General features: G+C 41.6%; 2 protein-coding genes and 1 pseudogene across 2 annotated transcripts in view; 1 reads left to right on the top strand and 2 right to left on the bottom strand.

Moving 5' to 3' along the window:
• The window catches only part of LOC120869761 (high mobility group nucleosome-binding domain-containing protein 5-like), a 6,004-nt gene extending 5,517 nt beyond the window's left edge, over nucleotides 1–487 (top strand). Inside the window, exon 3 of the mRNA XM_040249036.1 lies at nucleotides 1–487. This exon is cut by the window's left edge and continues 743 nt beyond it. Coding sequence (XP_040104970.1) covers nucleotides 1–222 — 222 coding nt within the window. The 3' untranslated portion in view covers nucleotides 223–487.
• A 14,268-nt stretch (nucleotides 488–14,755) lies between these two features.
• On the bottom strand, nucleotides 14,756–18,092 carry LOC120870598 (annotated as a pseudogene).
• A 382-nt stretch (nucleotides 18,093–18,474) lies between these two features.
• LOC120869760 (butyrophilin subfamily 1 member A1-like) overlaps nucleotides 18,475–24,542 on the bottom strand; it is a 7,088-nt gene continuing 1,020 nt past the window's right edge. The window contains exons 2-6 of the mRNA XM_040249035.1: nucleotides 24,307–24,431; nucleotides 24,186–24,212; nucleotides 23,090–23,116; nucleotides 19,917–19,943; nucleotides 18,475–19,508 (exon numbers count right to left, since the gene is read on the bottom strand). Coding sequence (XP_040104969.1) covers nucleotides 18,838–19,508; nucleotides 19,917–19,943; nucleotides 23,090–23,116; nucleotides 24,186–24,212; nucleotides 24,307–24,431 — 877 coding nt within the window. The 3' untranslated portion in view covers nucleotides 18,475–18,837. The remainder of the gene's footprint in view (nucleotides 19,509–19,916; nucleotides 19,944–23,089; nucleotides 23,117–24,185; nucleotides 24,213–24,306; nucleotides 24,432–24,542) is intronic.

The raw sequence follows: 24,542 nt of genomic DNA, 5'->3' as shown, positions 1-24,542 counted from the left end.
GGCATGAAGGGAGATGAGGAGAAGACAGAGGACAAGGGCATGAAGGGGGATGAGGACAAGATAAAAGACAAGAACATAAAGAGGGATGAAGACAAAAAGAGCAAGAATATCAAAGGAGATTCAATGAAAAAAAGAGATAAAATAAAAATAAGCAAAGAGGACAAGGATATAAACCAAAGAAAAAGTTCCAGGCAGAAAAAGGACAGTAAAAAGTCACACTGAAGAAAAACAGCACCAGATTTTATAAACTAACAAACGGAATTGAGTAATTTCACTCCAACACTATCAACTTCAAAACTAGCTTCCAGTCTTTTACAGTATCAATTAAAATGATAGATTCCTCACATTTCTTTAACCACAAAATTTCTGCTTCTTTGCTTGCAAACTGGCAAAAGATCCTTCATAAATTTCATCTCTTTAGATCTCTCAATTTCAAACTTCAGCTTCCAAATATAAATTTTTCAAAATGTAAATCCATTATGTATAATTGTCAGCAAAACATAGTTTTTCTGAAATAAAACCCTGATGAGGAAATGTCAAGCTCTTTTTCTCAACTAAGTATGATATTTCCTTATTTAGGTACTTAGGTATTACTTCCTTATTTAGGTATTGCCTAAAACTGTTTAGTCTCTACTAAATGCAACATCCATAGAGGAATACAAGAATATCTTCATCACAAGATAAATATGAGAATACTAAAACAATATTAAAAGACAAATATCAAAACATGATTCAGAAAGTCAATTAAAAATAAATAAATAAATTTAAAAAAAAAAAGAAAGTCAAATACAATAGGAAAAATTCAGGAAAAAAAAATCTCTTTGAACAGAGGTAATACATGAAGGACTCTAATAGGCAGTAAAATTTGAGCTGGTCATCACAAAAAAGACAAGTAGGATTTGTATATTGTTTGAGGCCCGTGGATTAGTAATTCCTCTAAAAAAGTATAAACTCCTTGAAAGAAAAAGGAAAATCAGTTCTTACCATTATCTTCATCCTTAGTGCCTGCCACAACATTTACTAAATTGAATTGACTGGGAAAGGAAGTGAGGGAACAATAACAAAAAAAAAAAAAAAGATTAAACATGAAAAATATATTCTATAGGCAGAGAGTAGAGTAGAGAATTTGTATATAGCAAAGTTTCCCAAAGTGTAGTCCCCAGACCACCACTAACACATAAGAAAACTTCAGGTGGTACCCAAGTAAACATTGCAATAATAACATTTAATATTTATCATAAGAATTAGGAAAAAAGTATATCAAACACATCAAGCCCTTGACTTTGAAGAAATTGTAGATTAGGATGAGACTCAGTAAAAATGGTGAGTTAATTTAAGGAAAAATATTGAATAGAAAATAGTACACATCTTCTTAGATATGGCAAAAAATATGACAAGTGGTGGGATCTGAATGATTGAAATTTGGCCGACACTGAGGGTATTAGAAGAAAATAAGGTTAGAATTTAAAACCAGGGTTCTGGAGGGATTTGAGCTTTTATTTTATTTATTCGATAGGCAACAGAAATACCAACATAAACTGGGATGACTTTCAGAAAGAGTAATTTGGTAGTTTAGACAAGAGAAAGGAGGCTGAGAGATCAGGAGAAGACTACTGCGGTGACTGTTGTTGCTGTTGCTCTTTAGTCACTAAGTTGTGCCCAACTCCTCATGGTGTCAAGGACTGTAGCCTGCCAGGCTCCTCTGTCTATAGGATTTCCCAGGCAAGAATGGATTGCCATTCTTTCTCCAGGGAATCTTCCTGACCCAGGGATCAAACCCACATCTCCTACACTGGTGCACGCGTGCATGCGGTTGCTTTAGTCGTAACTGACTCTTTGCGACCCCATAGACTATATAGCTCCCATGCTCCTCTGTCCATGGGATTCTGCAGGCAAGAATACTGGAGTGTGTTGCCATGCCCTCTTCCAGGGGATCTTCCCAACCCAGAGATCAAACCCACATCTCACGTCTCCTGCATTGGCAGGCAGATTCTTTACCACTAGTGCCGCCTGGGTAGCAAGATTCTTTACCACTGAGCCACCAGGGAAGCACATATTGTAGTGACATAGCCATAAAAAGATAAGAGCCTAAATTAATTTGGAAGTGATGAGATAAGATGAAAGAAACAGATGAGAGAATCATCTTGAAAAAGAAATGAACTTACTTTGACAACTAACGGAATGTATATGACATGGATAAATTCAAAGAGGACCCCAGGTATTTTGACACTGGATAACTGATGACAGCACCATGATCGAAGAAGGGGAATCCAAAGAAAGGAAGGTACTAAACTGTTTGTGAACCATTGAGACGTAATAAATAATGGCTTTGCACTATCCCTATGATAATTATACCACATTTGAGAGACTTTCTACAATAACCATTATAAGGCCAATGTAGAGCTCATTTTTAATTCTGTGAGATCCAAGCTTATATTTCCAACTGCATACTTTAGTACTCTATTTTGATTGACTCATTGAGCAAACATATCAAGAGCCTATTATATGCCAAGCATTGCCTTGGGTGCTGAAAATGCAGTGGTGGGCACAATTCATGCCCTTATGGAAACTTACTCCAAGTAGAAAGATATTAATCCAATAATAAAACATGTAAAATTGCAATTCTAATAAGCATCATTCTTAAAATGACCTGTAATAGGAAGATTTCTACCTAGTCAACCAGGTCAAGGAAGGCATAACCTTAATAAAGCACTGCTTGACAGAGAAAGACAAATATCATCTGTAGAATCTAAAATATGATACAAATGAACTTGTATACAAATCAGAAATAGACTCAGGGACAGAGAAAACAAACTTGTGGTTACCAAAGCGGAAAAGGGCAAGGAGGGATAAATTTGGGGTTTGGGAATAGCAAATACAAGCTACTATACATAAAATAAACAAGGTTCTACTGTATAGCACACGGAAATATATTCAGTATCTTGTAATAAACTATATGGAATATGAAAAAGAATATATATATATATGTAGAACTGAATCACTTTGCTGTACACCAGAAACTAACACAACATTGTAAATCAATTATACTTCAATTTTTTTTTTAATTTTAAGAGACTTATTTTTTTTTAAGAGACTTATTTTTAAAAAAAGACAGTACTGCTTAAACTGAGAACTAATGGAGGAATAGGAAGCATTAGAAACAGAGGAAAGAGAAGAGTAGGATAGGACGGCAAAGGCATCTTGATGAGCACACAGTCAGTAACAGGGACTGACAGAAGCTCTGAGTGGCCAGAGCACAAAAACCAATAGCGAAGATAGTTCAAAACAAACCTGGAGAAGCAGGCCAGAAGCTGCACTGTTGAGAGCCTTTTAGGACATGTTAAATTTTGTCTTTAATCTTTGACCAATTGAAAACCAACAAAAGGCTTTTAGTGAGACATGATTAAGTTTGCATTTTGAACCAAAAATAACTCTAACTGCAAGTGAATGAGAGTTTGAAGAAGGGCCAACGTGGTGTGAGAAGACCAAATTGGATGTGACTACAATCACATGAAAGATGAAGGTAACCTTGTGGTGTTAGTGGAGATAGAAATGGATAGATTTAGGAGATATTTCCATTTTGTATATATTGAGCTTGATGTGCCTTTCAGCAGGAAATATCAAATAGGCAATTGTTTTCTCAGAGATGTTTGAACTGTAGATATAAACTTGTCATCGACAGGATTGGTAAATGAAAAAGCAAATGAAAATTTTATAACTAAAAAACAAAATAACCAAAATGAAAAATCACTGGAGAGGGTTACCAACAGAACTGAGATCACAGAACAAGAATCAAGAGCAATTCAGTGGCAATTTTGGATCCTTTCAAAATCATTTTCAATAAATGGTATGACTGAAACAATTGGACTTCTGCCAAACAAAAAAAATTAGCTGCAACTTAAATCTCATATTTTATTTTTTTAATTAAATCAAAATTGATCATAAATCTAAATCTAAAATGTAAACTAAAACTGTCAAAAGAAAATATAAGAGAAAAAATATTGTGACTTAGATACAACATGAAAAGCCATGTTAACAATCCATAAAAGAAAAATTAGATAAACTGGACTCTTTCAAAACTTAAAACTTTGATTCTCAAAACTTCCTGAGGACAGAACTCTGCTTAATGTTATGTGGCAGCCTGGATGGGGGAGGAGTTTGGGAGAGAACAGATACATGTATGGGTATGACTGAGTAGCTTTGCTATGCACCTGAAACTATCACAATATTGTTAATAAGCTATACTCAATACAAAATAAAAAGTTAAAAAAAAAAAAACTTCCTGATGAGAAGATGAAAATACAAGAAACAGACTCAGAAAAAATATTTGCAAAACAGATATTCAACAAATGACTTATCTCCAGAAAGTATCAAGAATTCTCTAAATTCAACAGTAAGAAAACAAACAATCCCATAAAAAACTGAATAAAAGATTTGAATGGACATTTCACCAAAGAGGAAATAGAGGAAAAGATATTCAGCATCGTCAGACATTAAAGACATGCAAATTTAAACATAATGAAGTAGCACTAGAGATCTACAAATTGGCTAAAATTTTTAAAGTACTTATAATACCAACTGTTACAACATTTAGAGCAACTGAATCTTTTATACATTGCTATGGGACTGTGGTGGTGGAGAAGGCTCGGTTCCCTTGGACTGCAAGGAGATCCAATCAGTCCATTCTAACGGAGATCAGTCCTGGGTATTCTTTGGAAGGACATGCTAAAGCTGAAACTCCAATACTTTGGCCACCTCATGTGAAGAGTTGACTCATTGGAAAAGACTTTGATGCTGGGAGGGACTGGGGGCAGGAGGAGAAGGGGACGACAGAGGATGAGATGGCTGGATGGTATCACCGACTTGATGGGCGTGAGTTTGGGTGAACTCCGGGAGTTGGTGATGGACAGGGAGGCCTGGAATGCTGCAATTCACGGGGTCGCAAAGAGTCGAACACGACTGAGCGACTGAACTGAACTGAACTGAACTCATGGGACTGTAAAATAACACAGCAACTCTGGAAAACAGCTTGTCAGTTTCTTATAAAGCAAAACTTACACTGATTATATAATCTAGCCACCATCATACTACTGGATATTTAGCCTAGAGAAATGTTTAGGCTAAATGTCCACACAAAAAAACTGTACAGGCATATTCATAGCAGCTTCATTTCTAACAGGCTAAAGCAGGAAACGATCCAAAGATCCTTCAGTGACCAAATGTATATGATATATGGCAAAATGTGGCATATTCATACAAGGAAATACCATAAGCCATCAAAAAAGGAACAAATTACTAGCCCAAACACTAATCTGGATGGCCCTCCATGGCGTTATGCTGTTTGAATCTCAAATAGTTATACATGTATGATTCTATTTATAACACTCTTGAAGTGACAAATTGTTTGAGAACAAGTCAGTGGTTGTCTAGGGTTAAAGTTGGAAGGTCGAACTAAAAAAAAAAAAAAAACATAGCCTGAGGGAGAGTCTTTGTGATGATAAAACTATTTTGTATTCTGATAGCAGTGATAATTTCATAAACTTGTATATGTGATAAAATTTCATAGTACTATAGATTCAAAAAGAGTATATAAAAACTGGTGAAATCTGAACAAGTTCTGTAGTTTTACTTAATAATATTCCAATGTCGGTTTCCTGATTTTGAAAAATCTATGATTATGTAAGATGCTATCACTGGGGAAAGATGGGTGAAGGCTACTTTGCCGAGCGGTGCTGGGTGGTAGGGTCGAAGCGGCAGTTGGGGGGCAAGGGGTGGTTTGTTTGCTTCTTTGTTTTGGACACACTATTTTTGCCACTACTTGTAAATCTTAAATTAATTCAAAACAATAAGATTTTAAGAAGGACGGGAGAAAGGGAAAGCCGCAAAACGGATCATATACCTGCTGTTCTCGGAGAAAGTACAAGTCAAAACGCATTGCATTTGTTCGGGTTTCAGTCAAACTGTGAACCAGTGTATATGAGAGACGGAAAGTGGTGAGAAAGGAACTTAGCTCTTTGGAAGAGGCGAGCGCAATCTCTCTTCTTGAGGCTGGTCCTTCAGAGAATTCCTTTACAAAGCCAAGGCTCTTTTCGGTGGTGGGTCTAAGGAGCAAGATCCCAAAGGCATCCTCCTAATCACAGGGAGCAGAGCTCGGACAAACTGGCAGGGAACCGCAGTCTCAGGTTGCAGCAGCTCCGGGTAGAGCTCTTTCTGGGGTTCCCAACTGCAGCTGCTACCTGGCCCCTCGCCGGGCTCCTCTGCGTCAGGCTCCTCCTCACCTTGCCGACCTTGCGTCATCCTGTGCGCGGCTTGCGTCACCCTTTACTATCCCTGACGTTAACCTCACCTCTCAGTTTCCAGCTTTGATTTCTTTCTCGTCACACTTTCTCGTCTTCACCTTATTTCCCTCATCGCCTCGTCTCCTCGGTTTCCCCTTCACCGCCTTCTCTCATTTTCCTGACACCACCCTCTCCTCTCAGTTTCATCCTCAACACCTTCTCCCCCGTTTCCCCCTCCCTGCTTTCTCCCGTCACAGTTTTGCCTCACAGCCTTCTCTCCTCATAATTTCTCCTCAAGCCCCTTCATTTCCGTTTTCCCGTCTCTGCCTTCTCCCCTCAGTTTTCCTCTCACCATCTTCTGCCCTCAAAATTTCCTTTCACCACTTTCTGTCCTCAGTTTCTCCGTCACAGCCTTCTCCACCTCAGTTTTGTAACCCTGCAGGACACTACCGAGAAGGCAATGGCAACCCACTCCAGTACTCTTGCCTGCGAAATCCCATGGACCGAGGAGCCTGGTGGGCTGCCGTCTATGGGGTCGCACAGAGTCGGACACGACTGACGCGACTTAGCAGCAGCAGCAGGACACTACGGGGACTTCCTAGACAGACACCTCTGACCCTGTCTTGTGCTTTAGTTCCTCTCTGAAGTATCTCGGTAATAATATCTGATGGACATTCCTGAGTTATTTTACAGATGGAGAAATCCTACCAAATCGAAGAAATTAATTACTTGACAACCTTGAGCCCTATAGCCCCCAGACCTACTGGCGCCTAAGGATTGACAATATGACACTGCCCCCTTACCACATCATCTACCAGTCAGAGAATCGGGCAGCAGCTGATCCCACACTCTGGCTTTAGCTTGCCTTTAAAAATGATTTGCTTGGTTTTCCTGTTAAGTCAGCGGTAAAGTATCCCCCTGCCAATGCAGGAGACACAAGTTCCATCCCTAGACTGGGAAGATCCCACATGCCACAGAGTGACTAGGCCCATGCTCCAAAACTATTGAGCCTGTGCTCTAGAGCCGGGAGCTGCAACTACTGAGCCCATGTGCCACAACTACTGAAGCTGTCACACCTCACACCCTACAGCCTGTGCTCCACAACAAGAGGCACCACTGCAGTGAAAAGCCCTCACACCACAAGGAAGAGTAGCCCCAGTGCATGGCAACTAGAGAAAAGCCTGCACGGCAACGAAGACCCAGCACGGCAACAAAGACCCAGCACAGACAAAAATAATTAAATTTTAAAATAAATCATTGCTGAACCATCTGAGAATACAGCTTTTAGAGTACCAGCAGTCTGAAACTCCCTGTACCTCACCCAACAATAAACATTGCACTTTCCTTCACTACCTCCCAGTATCAGTAGATTGACTTTACTGCAATGACAAGTGAACCCAAGTTTGGTTCGGTAATAATTTCTCCTCACTACCTTTTCTGCTTGTACTGTATACTCATCACATTCTCAATTTCCCCTTCATAATCTCACTCCCTACCTTCCCCCTCCCTGCCTTCTCCTCTCAAAATTTTCCCCTCACTCCCTTTTCCTCTCACAGTTTCTCCCTCACTTCCTTTTCCCTTCACAATTTCTTTCTCACCTCCTCTCCCCTCAGTTTCTCCCTCACTGCCTCCACCCATAATAGTCTCCCCCTCACCCAATTCTCCCTTCAGTTTCACCCTCACCATCTTCTATTTTCAGTTTCCTCGCATTCCTTTCTCCCCTCCCTGTCCTCCTCACCAGCTTCTCCAATGCATTTTCCCTCTCAGTACCTTTTCTTCAGTTTCTCCCTCAAAGTCTCTCCCCTCTTTGTCTCCTTCAACACGTATTTCCCTCTCACCACTTTTTCTCTTCACATTTTCTCCTGGACTTTCTCCCTCTCACAGTATCCCCCTAACTACCTTCTCCCCTCTAGGTTTCCCTTCACTACCTTCTCTCCTCACACTTTCCCCTCAGGCCCTTTATTCCTCACTGTTTGCCCTTACTTGACTTATACCCTCTGTGTCCTCCCCATGTATTCCTCCTCATCACCTCTCCCCTCACTGTTTCCCTCTAACCACCTTCTATTATCATAGTTTTTCCTCAACCTTCTCTCTTCAGTTTCCCCTCTCTGCCTTCCCCTGTCACAGTTCTACCTTCATAGCCTTGTCCCCTCACAAATGTCCCCCTCACTGCTTACCCTTCTAACCCTTCCCCTCACCAGCTTCTCGTCTCAGTTTTTCCCTTCACTGGGTTTTTCTCTCACAATTTCCCCTTCACTACTTCTCCCCTCACAGTTTGCCCTCACCTTCTCTCTTCCTTTCCCCCTCATTGACTTTTCCTTTCACAACCCCTTCCTCACAACCCTCTCTCCTCACCTTTGCCCCCTCACTGCCTCCTCTCCTCAGTTTCCCCATAATTGCCTTCCTTTGTCATAGTATCTCTAAAAATAGAACTACCATATGACATAGTAATCCCACTCAATGGAGTCCAGTGAAATATTACTCAGCCATAAAAAAGAATGAAATAATGCCATTTTTAGCAATAAGGATGGACCTAAAGATTATTACACTAAGTGAAGTAAGTCAGACAGAGAAACACAAATATCATATGACTTCACTCATACGTGGAATCCAATTTTTTTTTAAGATACAAATGAACTTGTTTACAAAACAGAAACAGACTTCCAGATATTAAAAATAAACTTATGGTTAGCAAACTGGGAAGGGAGGAGTATAAGTCAGGAGCTAGAAATGAACATACACAAACTACTATATATAAGATAAATAACCAATAAGGAGCTAATGTATAGCACAGGAAACTCTGTGCAATACTCTGCAATAAACTAAAGGAAATAGAATATGAAAAAGAAGAGATACATGTATATGTATAACATGCTGAACATTTGAAAATAAAACATCATTGTTAATCAACTATACTCCAATATAAAATTAATTTTTCTAAAAATAAATAAATAAACATAAAATTTTTGAAAAGATGGGGACTTTCCTGGGGGTCCAGTGGCTAAGACTCCTCCTTCCCAATGCAAGAAATGCAGTTTCTATCCCTGGTTAGGGAACTAAGATCCCACAAGACACTTGGCACAGCCAAAAAATATATTCAGTCATTCATTAAATAAAAATTTAAAAAAAGAAAAAATAAAGATAAACAACCAACAAAGACCTACAATGTAGCACAGGAAAATCGCAATATTCTGTGAAAATCTGTATGAAAAAGAATCTAAAAAGAATGAATAGATGTACATGTGTAACTGAATCACTATGTTGTATACCTGGAGCTAATACAACATTGCAACTCAACTACGTTCCAATAAAATAAAAGCATAACAAAAACAAAGTTTTATCTAAATGCCTACACCTCTTATATGTTCTCAGTCACTAACTTATCAACTCACACTTTCCCCTCAGGATCCTTCTCAAAGTTTTCCCTCACTTAACTCTCCCAGTTACCCCAGACCAACTTATTTACACACATTTTCCCCTCATGATCTGATTTCCTCACAATTTTCACCCCATAGTTCCCCCTCACCACCTGCTTCTCTGTGTTTCCCCCAACCATCTTTTTCCCCCAACAGTTTCCCCTCACCAAATTCTCTCCTCAGTTACTTGCTCACTGCTGTCTCCTCAGTTTTCCCCCTCTCTACCTTCTCCCCTCACTATTTTCCCTCACTTTCTCTCTTCCTTTTCCCCCCTCACTACTTTTCCTCTCAAAACCTCTTCCTCATCACCTTTTCTCTTCGCAATTGCCCACTCACTGACTTCTTTCCTCTGTTTCCCCATAACTGCCTTCCTTTGTCAAGGATTCTCCATCACTGCCTTCTTCCCTCCCAGTTTCCCTCTAGATATCTTTTCTATGATTGTCCCCCTCACTGCCTTCTTCCTCAAGGATTCCCTCTGTCCTCTCTTCTCACACTTTCCTCTCAGACCACTCCGTCATACATCCTCCCTTATTCCTTATCCCTATCCAGTTTCCCCTTAGTTCAGTTCAGTTGCTCAGTCATGTCCGAGTCTTTGTGACCCCATGGACTGCAGCATGCCAGGCCTCCCTGCTCATCACCAACTCCCAGAGCTTGCTCAAACTCATGTCCATTGAGTCAGTGATGCTATCCAACCATCTCATCCTCTGTTGTCCCCTTCTCCTCCTGCCATGAATCTTTCCCAGCATCAAAGTCTTTTCCAATGAGTCAGTTCTTCACATCAGGTAGTCAAAGTATTGGAGTTTCAGCTTCAGCATCAGAGCTTCCAATGAATATTCAGGACTGATCTCCTTTAGGATGGACTGTTTAGATCTCCTTGCAGTCCAAGTGACTCTCAAGAGTCTTCTCCAAAACCACAGTTCAAAAGCACCAATTTTTCGGTGCTAAGCTTTCTTTATAGTCCAACTCTCACATCCATACATGACTACTGGAAAAACCATCAGTTCAGTTCAGTTCAGTCGCTCAGTCGTGTCCAACTCCTTGCGACCCCATGAATCGCAGCACGCCAGGCTTCCCTGTTCATCACCATCTCCCGGAGTTGACTCAGACTCATGTCCATCGAGTCCGTGATGCCATCCAGCCATCTCATCCTCGGTCGTCCCTTTCTCCTCCTGCCCCCAATCCCTCCCAGCATCAGAGTCTTTTCCAGTGAGTCAACTCTTCTCATGAGGTGACCAAAATACGTTGAAGGTCAGGAATGGCAGCGGTAAGGAGATAACCCTCATCCAAGGTAAGGAGCAGTGGCTGTGCTTTGCTGGAGCAGCCATGAAGAGATACCCCACGCCCAAGGTAAGAGAAACCCAAGTAAGATGGTAGGAAAAACCATAGTTTTGACTATATGGACCTTTGTTAGCAGAGTAGTATCTCTGCTTTATAACATGCTGTCTAGGTAGGTCATAGCTTTTCTTCCAAGGAGCAAGTGTTTCTTAATTACATGGCTACAGTCACCATCTGCAGTGATTTTGGAGCCCAAAAACAAAGTCTGTCACTGTTTCCATTGTTTCCCCATCTATTTGCCATGAAAAGATGGGACTGGATGCCATGATCTTAGTTTTCTGCGTGTTGAGTTTTAAGCCAACTTTTTCACTCTCCTCTTTCACTTTTATCAAGAAGCTCTTTAGTTCTTCTTCACTTTCTGCCATAAGGGTGATGTCATCTGCATATCTGAGGTTATTGATATTTCTCCCAGCAATCTTAATTCCACCTTGCGCTTCATCCAGCCAGGCGTTTCTCATGATGTACTCTGTATATAAGTTAAATAAGCAGGGTGACAATATACAGCCTTGATGTACTCCTTTCCCTATTTGGGAAGTTGTTCCCAAAGTTGTTCCATGTCCAGTTCTAACTGTTCCTTCCTGACCTGCATACAGATTTCTCAAGAGGCAGGTCAGGTGGTCTGGTATTGCCATCTCTTGAAGAATTTTCCAGTTTGTTGTGATCCACACAGTCAAAGGCTTTGGCATAGTCAATAAAGCAGAAATAGATGTTTTTCTGGAACTCTCTTGCTTTTTTGATGAACCAACAAATGTTGGCAATTTGATCTCTGGTTCCTCTTCCTTTTCTAAATTCAGCTTGAACATCTGGAAGTTCACAGTTCACGTACTGTTGAAGCCTGACTTGGAGAATTTTGAGCATTACTTTGCTAGCATGTGAAATGAGTGCAATTGTGCAGTAGTTTAAGCATTCTTTGAAATCAGAATGAAAATTGACCTTTTCCAGTCCTGTAGCCACTGCTGAATTTTCCAAATTTCCTGGCATATTGAGTGTAGCACTTTCACAGCATCATCTTTTAGGATTGGAATTAGCTCAACTGGAATTCCATCACCTCCACTAGCTTTCTTCATAGTGATGCTTCCTAAGGCCCACTTGACTTTGCTTTCCAGGATGTCTGGCTCTAGGTTGATGATCACACCATCATGATTATCTGGGTCATGAAGATCTTTTTTGTATAGTTCTTCTGTGTATTCTTGCCACCTCTTCTTAACATCTTCTGCTTCTGTTAGGTCCATACCATTTCTGTCCTTTATTGTGCCCATCTTTGCATGAAATGTTCCCTTGGTATCTCTAATTTTCTTGAAGAGATCTCTAGACTTTCCCATTCTATTGTCTTCCTCTATTTCTTTGCATTGATCACTGAGGAAGGCTTTCTTATCTCTCCTGGCTATTCTTTGGAACTCTGCATTCAAATGGGTATATCTTTCCTTTTCTCATTTGCCTTTCACTTCTATTCACAGCTATTTGTAAGGCCTCCTCAGATAACCATTTTGCCTTTTTGTATTTCTTTTCCTTGGGGATGGTCTTGATCCCTGCCTCCTGCACAGTGTCACAAACCTCCATCCATAGTTCATCAGGCACTCTATCAGATCTAATCCCCTGAATCTATTTCTCACTTCCACTGTATAATCATAAGGGATTTGATTTAGGTCATACCTGAATCATCTAGTGGTTTTCCCTACTTTCTTCAATTTAAGTCTGAATTGGCAATAAAGTGTTCATGATCTGAGCCACAGTCAGCTCCTGGTCTTGTTTTTGTTGACTGTATAGAACTTCTCCATCTTTGGCTGCAAAGAATATAATCAGTCTGACTTCTCTATTGACCATCTGGTGATATCCATGTGTAGTCTTCTCTGTGTTGTTGGAAGAGGGTGTTTGCTATGACCAGTGCATTCTCTTGGCAAAACTCTATTAGCCTTTGCCTTGCTTCATTTGTACTCCAACACCAAATTTGCCTGTTACTCCAGGTATTTCTTGACTTCCTACTTTTGCATTTCAGTCCCCTATAATGAAAAAGACATCTTTTTTGGGTATTAGTTCTAGAAGGTCTCGTAGGTCTTCATAGAACCAATCTGGTCAGGGCATAGACTTGGATTACTGTGATATTGAATGGTTTGACTTGGAAACGAACAGAGATCGTTCTGTCGTTTTTGAGATTGCATCCAATTACTGCATTTCAGACTCCTGTTATCTATGATGGCTACTCCATTTCTTCTAAGGGATTCCTGCCCACAGTAGTAGATATAATGGTCATCTGAGTTAAATTCACCCATTCCAGTCCATTTTAGTTCGCTGATTCCTAAAATGTTGACGTTCACTCTTGCCATCTCCTGTTTGACCACTTCCAGTTTGTCTTGATTCATGGACCTAACATTCCAGGTTCCTACGCAATATTGCTCTTTACAGCATCAGACCTTACTTTCCATCACCAGTCGCATCCACAACTGGGTGTTGTTTCTGATGTCATTCCCATCAATTTTCTCTATCACAGCATTCAATCATCATGGTACTCTCTGACTGTTCTCACTCAAAGTTTTTACTCTGCCTCCTCTCCTCAAACTTTCTCCTCAGACCCTTTCATTCTTCAAAGATTCTTCCTCACTGATTTCTCTACTCCCAGTTTCTCATCATAATTTTTTCTTGCAAGTTTCCCTCAAGAGGCTTCTCCTCATAATTTCACCTCACCACATTTTCCCTTCATGTTTTCTTTTTCACTTCATTTTCTTCTTATATTTCCCCTTCAATGTCTCCTTCTCTCACAACGTCCTTGTCACTGACTTATGAGCTTACACTTTCCCCTCAGCCTTTTTTACCTCAAAATTTGCCCCCACTGTCTTTTTACCCTCAGTTTCTTTTCACTATCTTCTTTTCTCATATTATTCTCCTCGTGTCCTGCTTTTCTCACAATTTTCTTCATCGCCAACATTCTTCATAGTTCCTCTTATAACTTTGTTGAGCTTCTATCAGAGTATACAAGGAGGGAAAATGATCATTTATATTCATCCAACAAATATTTATTATTAGACATATATAACAGGAACTATAACCCCAGACTTTGGGGATACATGTCCCTTATGAGACTTATACTCTGGAGGAAACTCAGGCATCAATCAAGTAGTCAGGACTAACTGTAAATTGAAATAACTGCTCCAAAATCAAGAAAGAAATCAATCAGATTCTGTGAGACCAAATAATGAATGCATTCCATTTAAACTGGAGAGACAGCCTGAGCACCAACTGAATGAAAAGCAAAGAACTACAGAAAGAACTCAAGGGAGAGTAAGATAAAAAATAAATTTGTTTAATTTATGGTTACCAAAGGGGAAAGTTGTGGGGAGAGGGGGACAGGAATAAATCAGGAGCTTGGGATTAGCATACATCCTCTACACAAGACACATCACTCACCTTGAGATCCAGAGCATCAAAAATGGTTATAATTTCAAAATTGTCCACACTGTAGTATAAATTTTACAGCACACAGACATCATGAGTTTAGATATCTTTGGCAATATTTCATTCAATAATATTAACCAATAAGAATGTGTAGAAATTGAACATCTAATAGGAAGCCACAGTAGCATTTTTAGTACAACCAAAATAATAAGCATTGTTCATCTTTTAAATTGCAAAACATTTTAATTGTCCAAGTCATTAGGAAAAAATGTCACACACTTTTATCACCCCAGTGAGAACAAAGTTTCAGACAGTTGATACTGAGACATTTTGGGCTTTTTTTTTTTTTTTTTTTTTAAGAAATTACATTTAGTTAAGCCATTCCCTAGCTTCTTGGCTTACCAGCTTATAAACAGTACAGCAACAAGGCAGGATCCTATATGCATTAAAACCCATTTCCCCTTTATCATCTTTGGTGAGAAGCTTCATGAAGGGACACTGAGAGCTGATAAGGCATATCAGGCTACATGTATTTCTACCTCACACATCACTGACTGGAAAGCTTGCATTATCCAAGTCCACAGGGTCATCATTATGTTTCTGAGGGCCATTTTTCTTTGAGGTTTCAGCAGAGCTTGTCCAGTTACTTTGGAAGCTGGTTCTCTTGGAGAGACAGTCTAGACCTTGAAGTTCCATGGCTTGAACTTGGCAAGAGATTCATAAAATCTTAGCTTCTCCATGGTAAAACTTGAGATCAAAGAGTAGAGTTGCTGTGAGAGGCTGTGGAATGTGGGGTGGCTGTTGCACACTGGCAGAGTAGAGAGAGTGTTTCGATTTGGAAAGACTGTTGGAATGCTCCTGCAAAGAGGAGGAGTGATCAGACACAGGCAATCATTAGCATAAGATTAGTTACTCAGTGTGAGATGTTATTCTAGGGGACGCTGATCTGCCAGGTCTCTGCTGTGCTACAATGGCACCTGAGGCTGCTTTAACCCCACTGTGCATTTCTTCAGGACTATCAGCCTGCACATAGAAAGTGCCAGAGGATGTTACAGTTTCAAAGAGGTTGTCTCTCATCATTATGTCACTTGGTTTACGTTCCTGGACTTTATGAACCTCTTTAAGTGGTATTACATGGAGAGGTTCCTTTTCCAGTTCAGATCTAAAGTAACCTGTTGTGTTTTTATCCAGTTGAAAATATCTTCTCTTCCAGCTTTTCATCACTGTTCCTTGTTTTACACAATATCCTGCCGGGAGCCAGCACAAGGAGTCCTGCCCATGGCAAAGGTCATGAGGTTAAGGGGTCCAACAGGCAAAGGCGAGTACGGCCTTAAGGGAGCCTTGCTGAATCTGCTCATGCATCTGCCCCAAAACTAGAGTCTGCCTGCCGTTCTGCATTATGCTTTTCGCTTATGCTTCTGACATTAACAGGGGGCTGTCCCCCCACCACCTTTTTCTGGAAAAAGTTAATTTAGAGCTTTTAGATAAGTCTCCTGGGCATAATAAGAGTGTTTCAATCCAAAAACCCCTCTGATGGCTTTTGAGCCTGCCTGCAGTACTCTTACAGCTGCACATGTGATTGTTTGTGGCCTCCCGACCGCGGGAGGCACAGGAAGCTCAAAACATCCTAGGAATATAAGGGCTTCCAAGGAGTCAAAATCATTAGAATAGGACTGATTAAGGGCTTCATTGTTGAACCAATACTTGTTGTCAATTTTTCATATCTTTTATTTGTTTATATAGTTGTTATATAGAAGAAAAAAAAACAAGTAGCAACATAGATCTTTGAGTTAAGTACCTTCTTTGTTATAACCCACTGCATCTTTGTTCTATAGGGATGTAACTTTAGTGCTTTGAGGGTGATGCAAATTAAAGAAAAACACTTCAGGGGAAATGAGATTAACATTCATTAAGGAAGAGAGCCATAAAGTGTTAACAGGCCTCTTGGCCAGAAGATAATGTAAATCACCTGAGACCTTTTGTATACAAAAAGATATACAGAAAGGGTCAGGACTGCTGCCCCTGCATGACTCTGTATCTTCGATTATGTAAAACTTAGGGTATATAAACACCTTTTTAAAATAAAGTTATGGGGTTTCTGCACAAGCTTGGCGTCTCCCGTGTCGACTCTCCCTCTCTTTCTCCCTGTCCCTCCCTCTCTTTTTCAGGCTGATCCCTTGGAACACGGAGGCTCACCTAGTCTACTTATTTGCCCTGGCTTCTAAGACCCACGCAAGAGGAAGCCCAAAGTGGGGCACCCTCCTCTATTCAAGTGGGCACCAGTGGCCTACGTGGATGGTGCAAGTTCCTTGTCTTGGAACTTTATTGGTTTTCCACGTAAACCAAGTTATTCAACATCTTTTCTCCACTAATTTTCCTACTACACTATTCTTTCCTAATCTCTCTTTATATTTCTAAATAAATAAGTGTTTCCTCACCGACTCCGTCCCCACTTCAAATTCCCTGGATCCACAGGGACTGGACCCCAGCAATATCCAGCTTTGATAACTGCACTATCTGAAAGTGGTTTAGGAGTAAAGTAAGGAAGATAGATTTGTGACCGCTTCAAGTTATTTCTGTCAATAGTTTTTCCACCTTCATTTGCTTCTTTTTGAGCTGCAGTAATGATGGCTACACTACCAACAGTGTCCATTCTGTAAGACATTTGCTTCTTCCCACATTCACCTGGGTGACCTATTATCAGAATGAGGCTATGAGACTGACTGCTTTGATATTGAAATTTTTATAGCTTTGTTCAACACATTTATCCATTCTGCTAGGTCCTGCTGATCATTGGCTTGTAGGAAATAATTCCTCATCCCTGCATTCATAACTTTGAAATGTAGGTAAATTAAAGAACTTCCCTGTTGCTCAGACAGTAAAAAATCCTCCTGCAATGGGGGAGAACCAGGTTCAATTCCTGGGGCAGGAAGATCCCCTGTAAAAGGGAATGGCTACCCACCCACTCCAGTATTCTTGCCTGAAGAATTCCATGGACTGAGAAGCCTGGCAGGCTACAATTCATCTGATCACAAAGACCCGGACACAACTAACCCTTTCACTTTTTTTAATGGCTCCACAGTTACCAATCCAGAAGGTACGTTCTGTGGATTATCCATGTATCATACAAAACTATCTCCTCTAGTATCCAGTATGAAGTACCTCCAAAGAAATTTCGCACTCTATTCATTTTCTTTAATGTCTGGAAAGCCACAAATGCAATTCTGATGATCTATGTAAGTCATTTCTAAGCTTGACCAGCACTCCTTGGCCCCTCGAGCCTCACAGTTCACTTCAACAGGTGCCGTGCTCGCAGAACCTGTCCCACTAACCACCCTCAGGCCCACGGTCCCACAGGCACTGAGCTGCCTGAATCAGCCTGTGTTTCTCCATTAACCATTACCATTGGACTTGGAGGTGCAGAGGGGCAATACAATGATAAGGGGCATACAATGACCATGGCTCCAGCTCTTGGTCAAAGCTTTTTGCAACTCACCCTGCCTCTGAAAATTCTCTTCTTCATTTACATCTTAATTCAGATAGCAGTTCTCTTATTTCCAGCTGCTGTTAACAGAAATGAAAAGCCTAGATCCTTCTTCTTAACTCTTTAAATGAACACAACACAGGTTTTTTACAAGTAACAAAAATTTACTGAGATTTGGGGGAAAGGCGTGCCTTTCAGAAATACAAAAAGTAAAATATTAGACTCCTTAAAACTCCATCAGCCACCCATTTCCCTGGAAATTTTTGGCTGGCCAGCTTTTCTGATTTGATAGTGTCCATCCTCCAAAATAGAACTGGGGACCAACGGTCACTCTCTGGGTTCTATATAACAAACTCAAATTGGATAAAGTAACACCACCAGGCTTCCCTGGTAGCTCAGCCTTAAAGAATCCACCTGCCAAATGGAGGAAACCTGAGTTCAATCCTTGGGTCAGGGAGACCTCCTAGAGAAGCAAATGGCAACCCACTCCAGTATTTTTGCCTGGGAAATCCCGTGAACAGAGGAGCCGGGTGGGCTTCAGTCCATGGGGTCACAAAAGAGTCAGACACAATTTAGCGACTAAGCAACAACAAAAACATGATATTAGTCTGCAGAGTGATTCAACCTCTCATCATTTAGCATATCCAAACAGTATAAAAACGTCATGAAATATTTTTCGTTACTAAAAGTAAAACAATGCCCCATGGTAAACATCAGGCTACCCCCAAACCAGCTCAGAGAGTCAACTTTTGTAATCTGTTACCTGAGCACACAGTATGAACTGAAAGTTCTCATAACCACAAGACCAAGAGCCTATCTCCAGAGCAGGGGGTGAGACCCCCCAGCCATCCAGGCTATACCACAGAGGCCTCTGTCACAAGGGGTCTGAAGCTCCAGGAAGAGCCACAGTGAGGGTCCAGGACAGTGACAGGCCCTATGGGGACACAGCCTCAGGACTGCAGGGAAGCAGTGGAGAATCGGCCCCGGGGAGACCATCAGCACCAGAGCCTGAGCTGAACCCCGCCCCTGGGAGGCTCACAGGCTCCTCCCGAGAAGGATTGCTAAGGGCAACAGGGAGCCCCTCAGACCCTCCCACCTTGGGGCAGACGGTCAGGGACACATCTCCTGAACTAATCCTGAAGTATGGAAAGAGGGTCCCAGAGAAGGAAGTCTGAGGGAAGGAGAAAATGTGGGAGCCATCAGTCATGTTGTAGAAGGAGACATCCCCTTCCTGGGGGTCCAGGAACACCCCCACCCTAAGCCTGTGGTGGGGAGCCTGCATGAGGGATAGCAGAGTCTGAGGTAATGTACAGGCACAATATCCTCTTTCATATCTCCCCACAACCCAGAACCCCTTATCTGGGGACTCTACGCACCAGCCTTTCCTGTTCACACCTTCCCTACAGACCCCCAGGGCCCACTCGCTTTGGTCTCCATCCCTGATCTCCACCTCCCAGTAACAGCGCCCTGATATGATGCCCTCAAAGCCCAGTACACTGCAGGTATCTCCAGAGTTCACACAGGAGGCCTTCAAGGTCACACTTGTCTTTTGATGAGAGATGACAAGGTCTGAATGGGCAGATTCTGGATCCAGAGTGACAGGCCCTGCAGAGAAAGTTATATATCATTCAAGGTCCTCCCCTCCCCAAGAACACACAACCACCCCTCAATCTGGAATCTCAGCTGCATGGGAGGAAGAATAAGCACCGTGACAATAGAAACTTGTGATTCAAGTCTATGGGCCTCCAAGCAGGAAACAAACCCACAAGACTGATTTCAGGGTGAGATAGGTCACAGAGCCCTTGAGGACCAGCCTGCTCTCCAAGGGCTGAAGGATGTCTATTTAGCATTCAATATCAGCCAAAGTCATCAGCCCCACCTGTGTGTAACTATCACCACCACATCCCACCCCACACTATTGATGGTGCCAGCATCTATATCACCACTGAGAACTGAAGGAGAGGCCATGGGGACAGCAGTAGGAAAACCCAGAAAAAACACAAAGTCACTCACAGGCCTGGAACTTCTTCTTCCGCCAATCTACAAGGAAAACACACGTTTCATATCAGGGGTTTGTAGAGACTGTACATATCAAGGTCAGTGCTTAGTATCATGAAGCATACTGTTGAGCGAGTTATAGGGGAAATGTTTTGGAAATATTCAACTGATGCATGTATTTCTTTTCACAAACACACAGAGAACCATCATGTTGCAAACTTACCATGAAGGCAAAGCCATAAATCTTAATACTGAGGGGTTAAGAGGCTTGATATCAATATGAACATAAAGATCATTGCCCAAACTTCACTATAAAATAACATTTTCTCCAGTCCTTAGCCACACATCCTTAAAACTAGGTTTTCTGGAGAAAGAACTGGGGAGATCAAAATTTCCAAGGTTCTTAAGCAATTATGAAGAGCTAATTGAACTGAGCATACAGATTACCTCTAAGTCAGTGGTAGAGAGAATATAACTTAGCTGAACTGAACTCAGAGAATGACTATAAGTCATTAGTGAAAAGAATTTGGGATACAGCATCAGAGAAATCTTGCTCAATTAGGAGACAATGGAGAGATTTCAAGGAAAGGAGAGAGATGTTTGAAGTGATAAAGACAGACATGCAGTGAGAGGAAAGACACTCATGAATTCTCTTCTGCTTTTTGTAGGGTTAGTGGAACAAAAACAGTTCTACCTGTGAAGGAAAACCCAAAATATTGGATCTAGTCATCTGCTTCCCCCTATAATTGCCCAGAGAGGTTGTAAGCTTTCAGGAGAACTACAACAAGAGGACCGCAAAGATGTCCATGTTCTAAACCTCGGACTGTGTGAATACACTGTGGTAAAGGGAACTTTATAGATGTGATTAAGAACCTTACGATGTAATCAAGGATCAGGGGGCGATAACCCAAATACCTAGCCAAGACCTGCTGATCCTCAGCCAGCCCCAAACCAAGAATCTTAAGGACCATATCAGACTAGTGTCCCCAGGGTAATGGCCTGATATGACTAAAGAAGAACATAAGGATCCCTTTCCCAACTGACCCAAGGCCAAATAATTCCTTCCAACCTCCATACTCGCTTTTGGGAAAAAGAAAGGAAGCTCAACAACCAAAGCAAAGCAAACCCTATATGTCATAAGACCCTGAAATGTCTGCACTGAGAGAGCTGTTGCCTCCAACAGGGTGGAGAATCAGGAACAAGATTAGAACATTTATGGAAATTAGTAAATGGCTCTTTTTTTTTTTTGCAATTTTGGGGTGTAAATTTATTACACCATTCCTATTTAATACAGGTTCATGCTGAAATTGACATTTCTTTCATTTGCCTGATGGAAATAAGATCACATTTGCCTGATGGCCTAACCCATGTGACTCTTTGAGAAAAAATGAACTTTAATTTATTTGTTCTTCACCAAGACACTAGTTGATCCCTAGCTATAAATTTCTATACCACAAGTGATAGAGATTAACAACAAGAATAAGAGGGAGGAGAAAAAAGAGAATTGGCATTAAATTGTGAGACTCCACATGTATCAAGTGTGATGCTATTCTTCACTTAATTGCTACAGCAAATCATTAATACAATTTTTTCCAATTTTATGAATAAAAAGAGATCTGATATTTGACCACCTCCCACTTGACACTTGTCAATATGAAAATGTTGATTCTAGCTTAATGGGGTTTATCTTTACAAAACAAAACAAGGTATACATTAAAACACATGCTCTTTAATCTAGTAGGTAAGGGAGAGACAGTAAAAGAGGACTCTCTGATCCTCATGTTTAACATAAATCCCAGGGTGAATCAGTAAGAATCCCTAAGGTGGAATCCTAAATCCTCACGCATCAGGCTCCCAGGCATTTTCACCCTTGGTTTACCCTTCTGTCTCTCACGGTCTATATTCCTGTCTGTAAACAGAAATATTCCAATCAGGGAAAGGACATACTGCACAAGCTTACAGAGTACAGATCTTTAACTCACCCCAAAGCTAAAGGGTTCTCAGAACAACCTTATGTTACATTAGGATGCCCCATACGACACTCCTGCCCTAACCACTACAGGAAGATTGAGATGGTCTCATTATCAGAGGTAAACTGAATTACATGGTTACTTTAAAATGGCTTAAAAACAAATATGCCTTTACTGAAATTTCTTAAAGAAATATCAAGGAGCTGATCACACTTTATGCACCTATATAACTTGCACACCATCTGTGTACTCCCCAGCAAATCACCATGGCTGTGACTTGTGGTCTCTGTTCCACCACTACAAGCCACTCCATCTCTGTAAGACAAATCTCAGACGCGGGACTTCCTCCTCATCTCCTCCTCTCTTCCTCCTTCTGGTCTGTCTTCCCTGATTTGCTTCCCACCGTTTCTCTGTGAAATGATTTTGTCTCCTCTACATTTCTTCTTTTGCAGTCTTGGCCCATGGTCCCTAATAAACCCAACCAGGAATGAACCCATCAGCAAATACAGAATTCTCTGAAAAGGAAGGTCATGGTTGTTATGTTTTTGTCCCTGTCTCACAAACATATACAGAAGATTTTGAATAGAATTTAAGAACTTTCATAGACCCTCACCCAAGGAGCCCAGAAACATCCCACAATTTTTGGACCCCAGATTCAGAATACCTGCTTTACAGCAACTAATTCCTCAGCAACCAGGAGGCTTGGAGGATGAAACCCAACCTGGACACAGAGTCAGAGCATGAGGTAGAGAGAAGATCAATATCTCAGAGGACCAGGAGAAAATGGGAAAAATAAAACTAGAGCCAAAAGGGGAAGGAATTTTGAAACAAGACGGATCAGGAAGAACTGAGTTTTAAGTAGGCAAGCATGACTTCTGAAATCTTCCAGAAATGAGCAATTCCTGATACACACAGTCATTCCCTGCTGCCGTCCCTCCTCACCACTGACCCCTCCAATGTCACTTTCACAAAAAGAAGTCCCAGTTGCACCAGGCATTTGGGGAGGGTGCTGCTAACCCTGACAGTGCCTGCAGCAGAGCACGGGCAGGATGGAGGCACATCTGTGTTCTGAGGAGTCCCTGCAGTCTCCAGGTGGAGGCTACAAAGGTGACAAGAAGACCAGGGACGCTAGCCCACCCTGCCGTGGGGTCCCCTCAGGGAGAAGGGGGCAGAGTCTAGGTTGGGAAGGGGAGGCCACAGGAACTCAGATCCACTTACCTGCATACAGCTGGGCCTTCCTCCAGGCTGAAAGGGAACACACTCTGGTGAGACCTCAGCCAGAAGAAACCTGCTCAGTGTGAATCCACTGGTCGTTGCCTCCCCTCTGCTCTGCAGGTGAGACTATCTACAGTGGGGGAGAGGCTGGAGAGGAGGTGACCTCCAGCCACGTGCAGACAGCGGGTGTGGTGGGGAATCCCTCCCCTGGAGCACAAGTCAGGTGGCCTGTGCTCACTACATACTGACTCCCACCACTGTCCCACTGCTGCGTGTGACGTTTAGCAAGTCACTTAGCTGTTCTTGCCTCAAAACCCTCAAAAATTCTTATTCTATCTATATTCATTTTTGCTACTAAGGGTCAAAAATTCTACTATGTTTGAAGACATTTTAGGGAGTAAAGTATAAATTATTATATAATTTTAAGAAAGCATTATCATATTCAGTTTTTTTCCTGGAAAAAATAGATTTGGGAAATAACTTGACATGGAAACTATTTTAAGAAGTGAGATGAGCTCTGGGTAAAAGTGGCTAATCTTTCTCAGATGAAATATTTCTAGAGATAAACACTATTCAACAGTATTGACAGCTCATTCCATGGCATTTCTGGGCATGGTCACTTCAATTCTGCCCCATAACTTTTTGATCATCACCCAAAGAAACTAGAGAGAATGGACTCCTTGGATGGTATTTTGGGATGGAGACAGGAGATCACACTCCTAAACTTAATCAAGCTGGTTATTTGTATAGTTGCTTTAATGAAATCTCACAGTACATGACTTTTGCTTCTGGGTACTGACTGAAAACCAGATGCACAGAAGGATAGTAAACTATTAATACGGTGGGTCAGTCAGGGTTGAAATAAGACCCAGGGTGTATGATAGACTCTGGGGTCAACATTGCACCCAGGATCCCAAGAAATGGGTGGGAACCAGCATTCCAGACCTGGGAGAGCCCATGCATGGGTTCTGCCTCCTAGAAGCCTCCATTTCTGTCCCAGGGAAGCAGGTCCACATTTCTATGCCTAGACAGAATGGAGGAGAGGGACACCTTGGCAAAGGTAGGACAGGAAACCCAAGGACACCGGAGAGTCACTCACCAGCCAGATAAGCGGATTTCCTCCTCTCTGAAAGGCAACACACAGGAAATAGGTGAGCTAAGAACCAGACTGTCTCCTATGAAGGGGATGCAGAGAGCTCAAGAGGAAAAGCAAAACTTACCAAGTTCTTCCTGAAGTTTAGCTGAAAGAGTGTAAAAAAAAAAAAGGGCATGAACTCCACTCCCTAAGAAAAAGAATCCACAAATACCACCTCTCTGTGTGTAACCCCTGGCGAAGACATTCCAACTGCAGACCCATCGGAGCCTCCATGGCTCCAGCTGTCTGCGCAGGTCTCCCCAGCCACCTGCTCTGGACTGGGATATCCCCAGAGCCCTGGACTCAGGCCCGGTGGTCAGT

The sequence above is a fragment of the Oryx dammah genome, unplaced genomic scaffold (assembly GCF_014754425.2).
Source record: "Oryx dammah isolate SB20612 unplaced genomic scaffold, SCBI_Odam_1.1 HiC_scaffold_11, whole genome shotgun sequence".
NCBI lineage: Eukaryota > Metazoa > Chordata > Mammalia > Artiodactyla > Bovidae > Oryx > Oryx dammah.
This window is presented reverse-complemented; position numbering and strand designations above follow the sequence as displayed.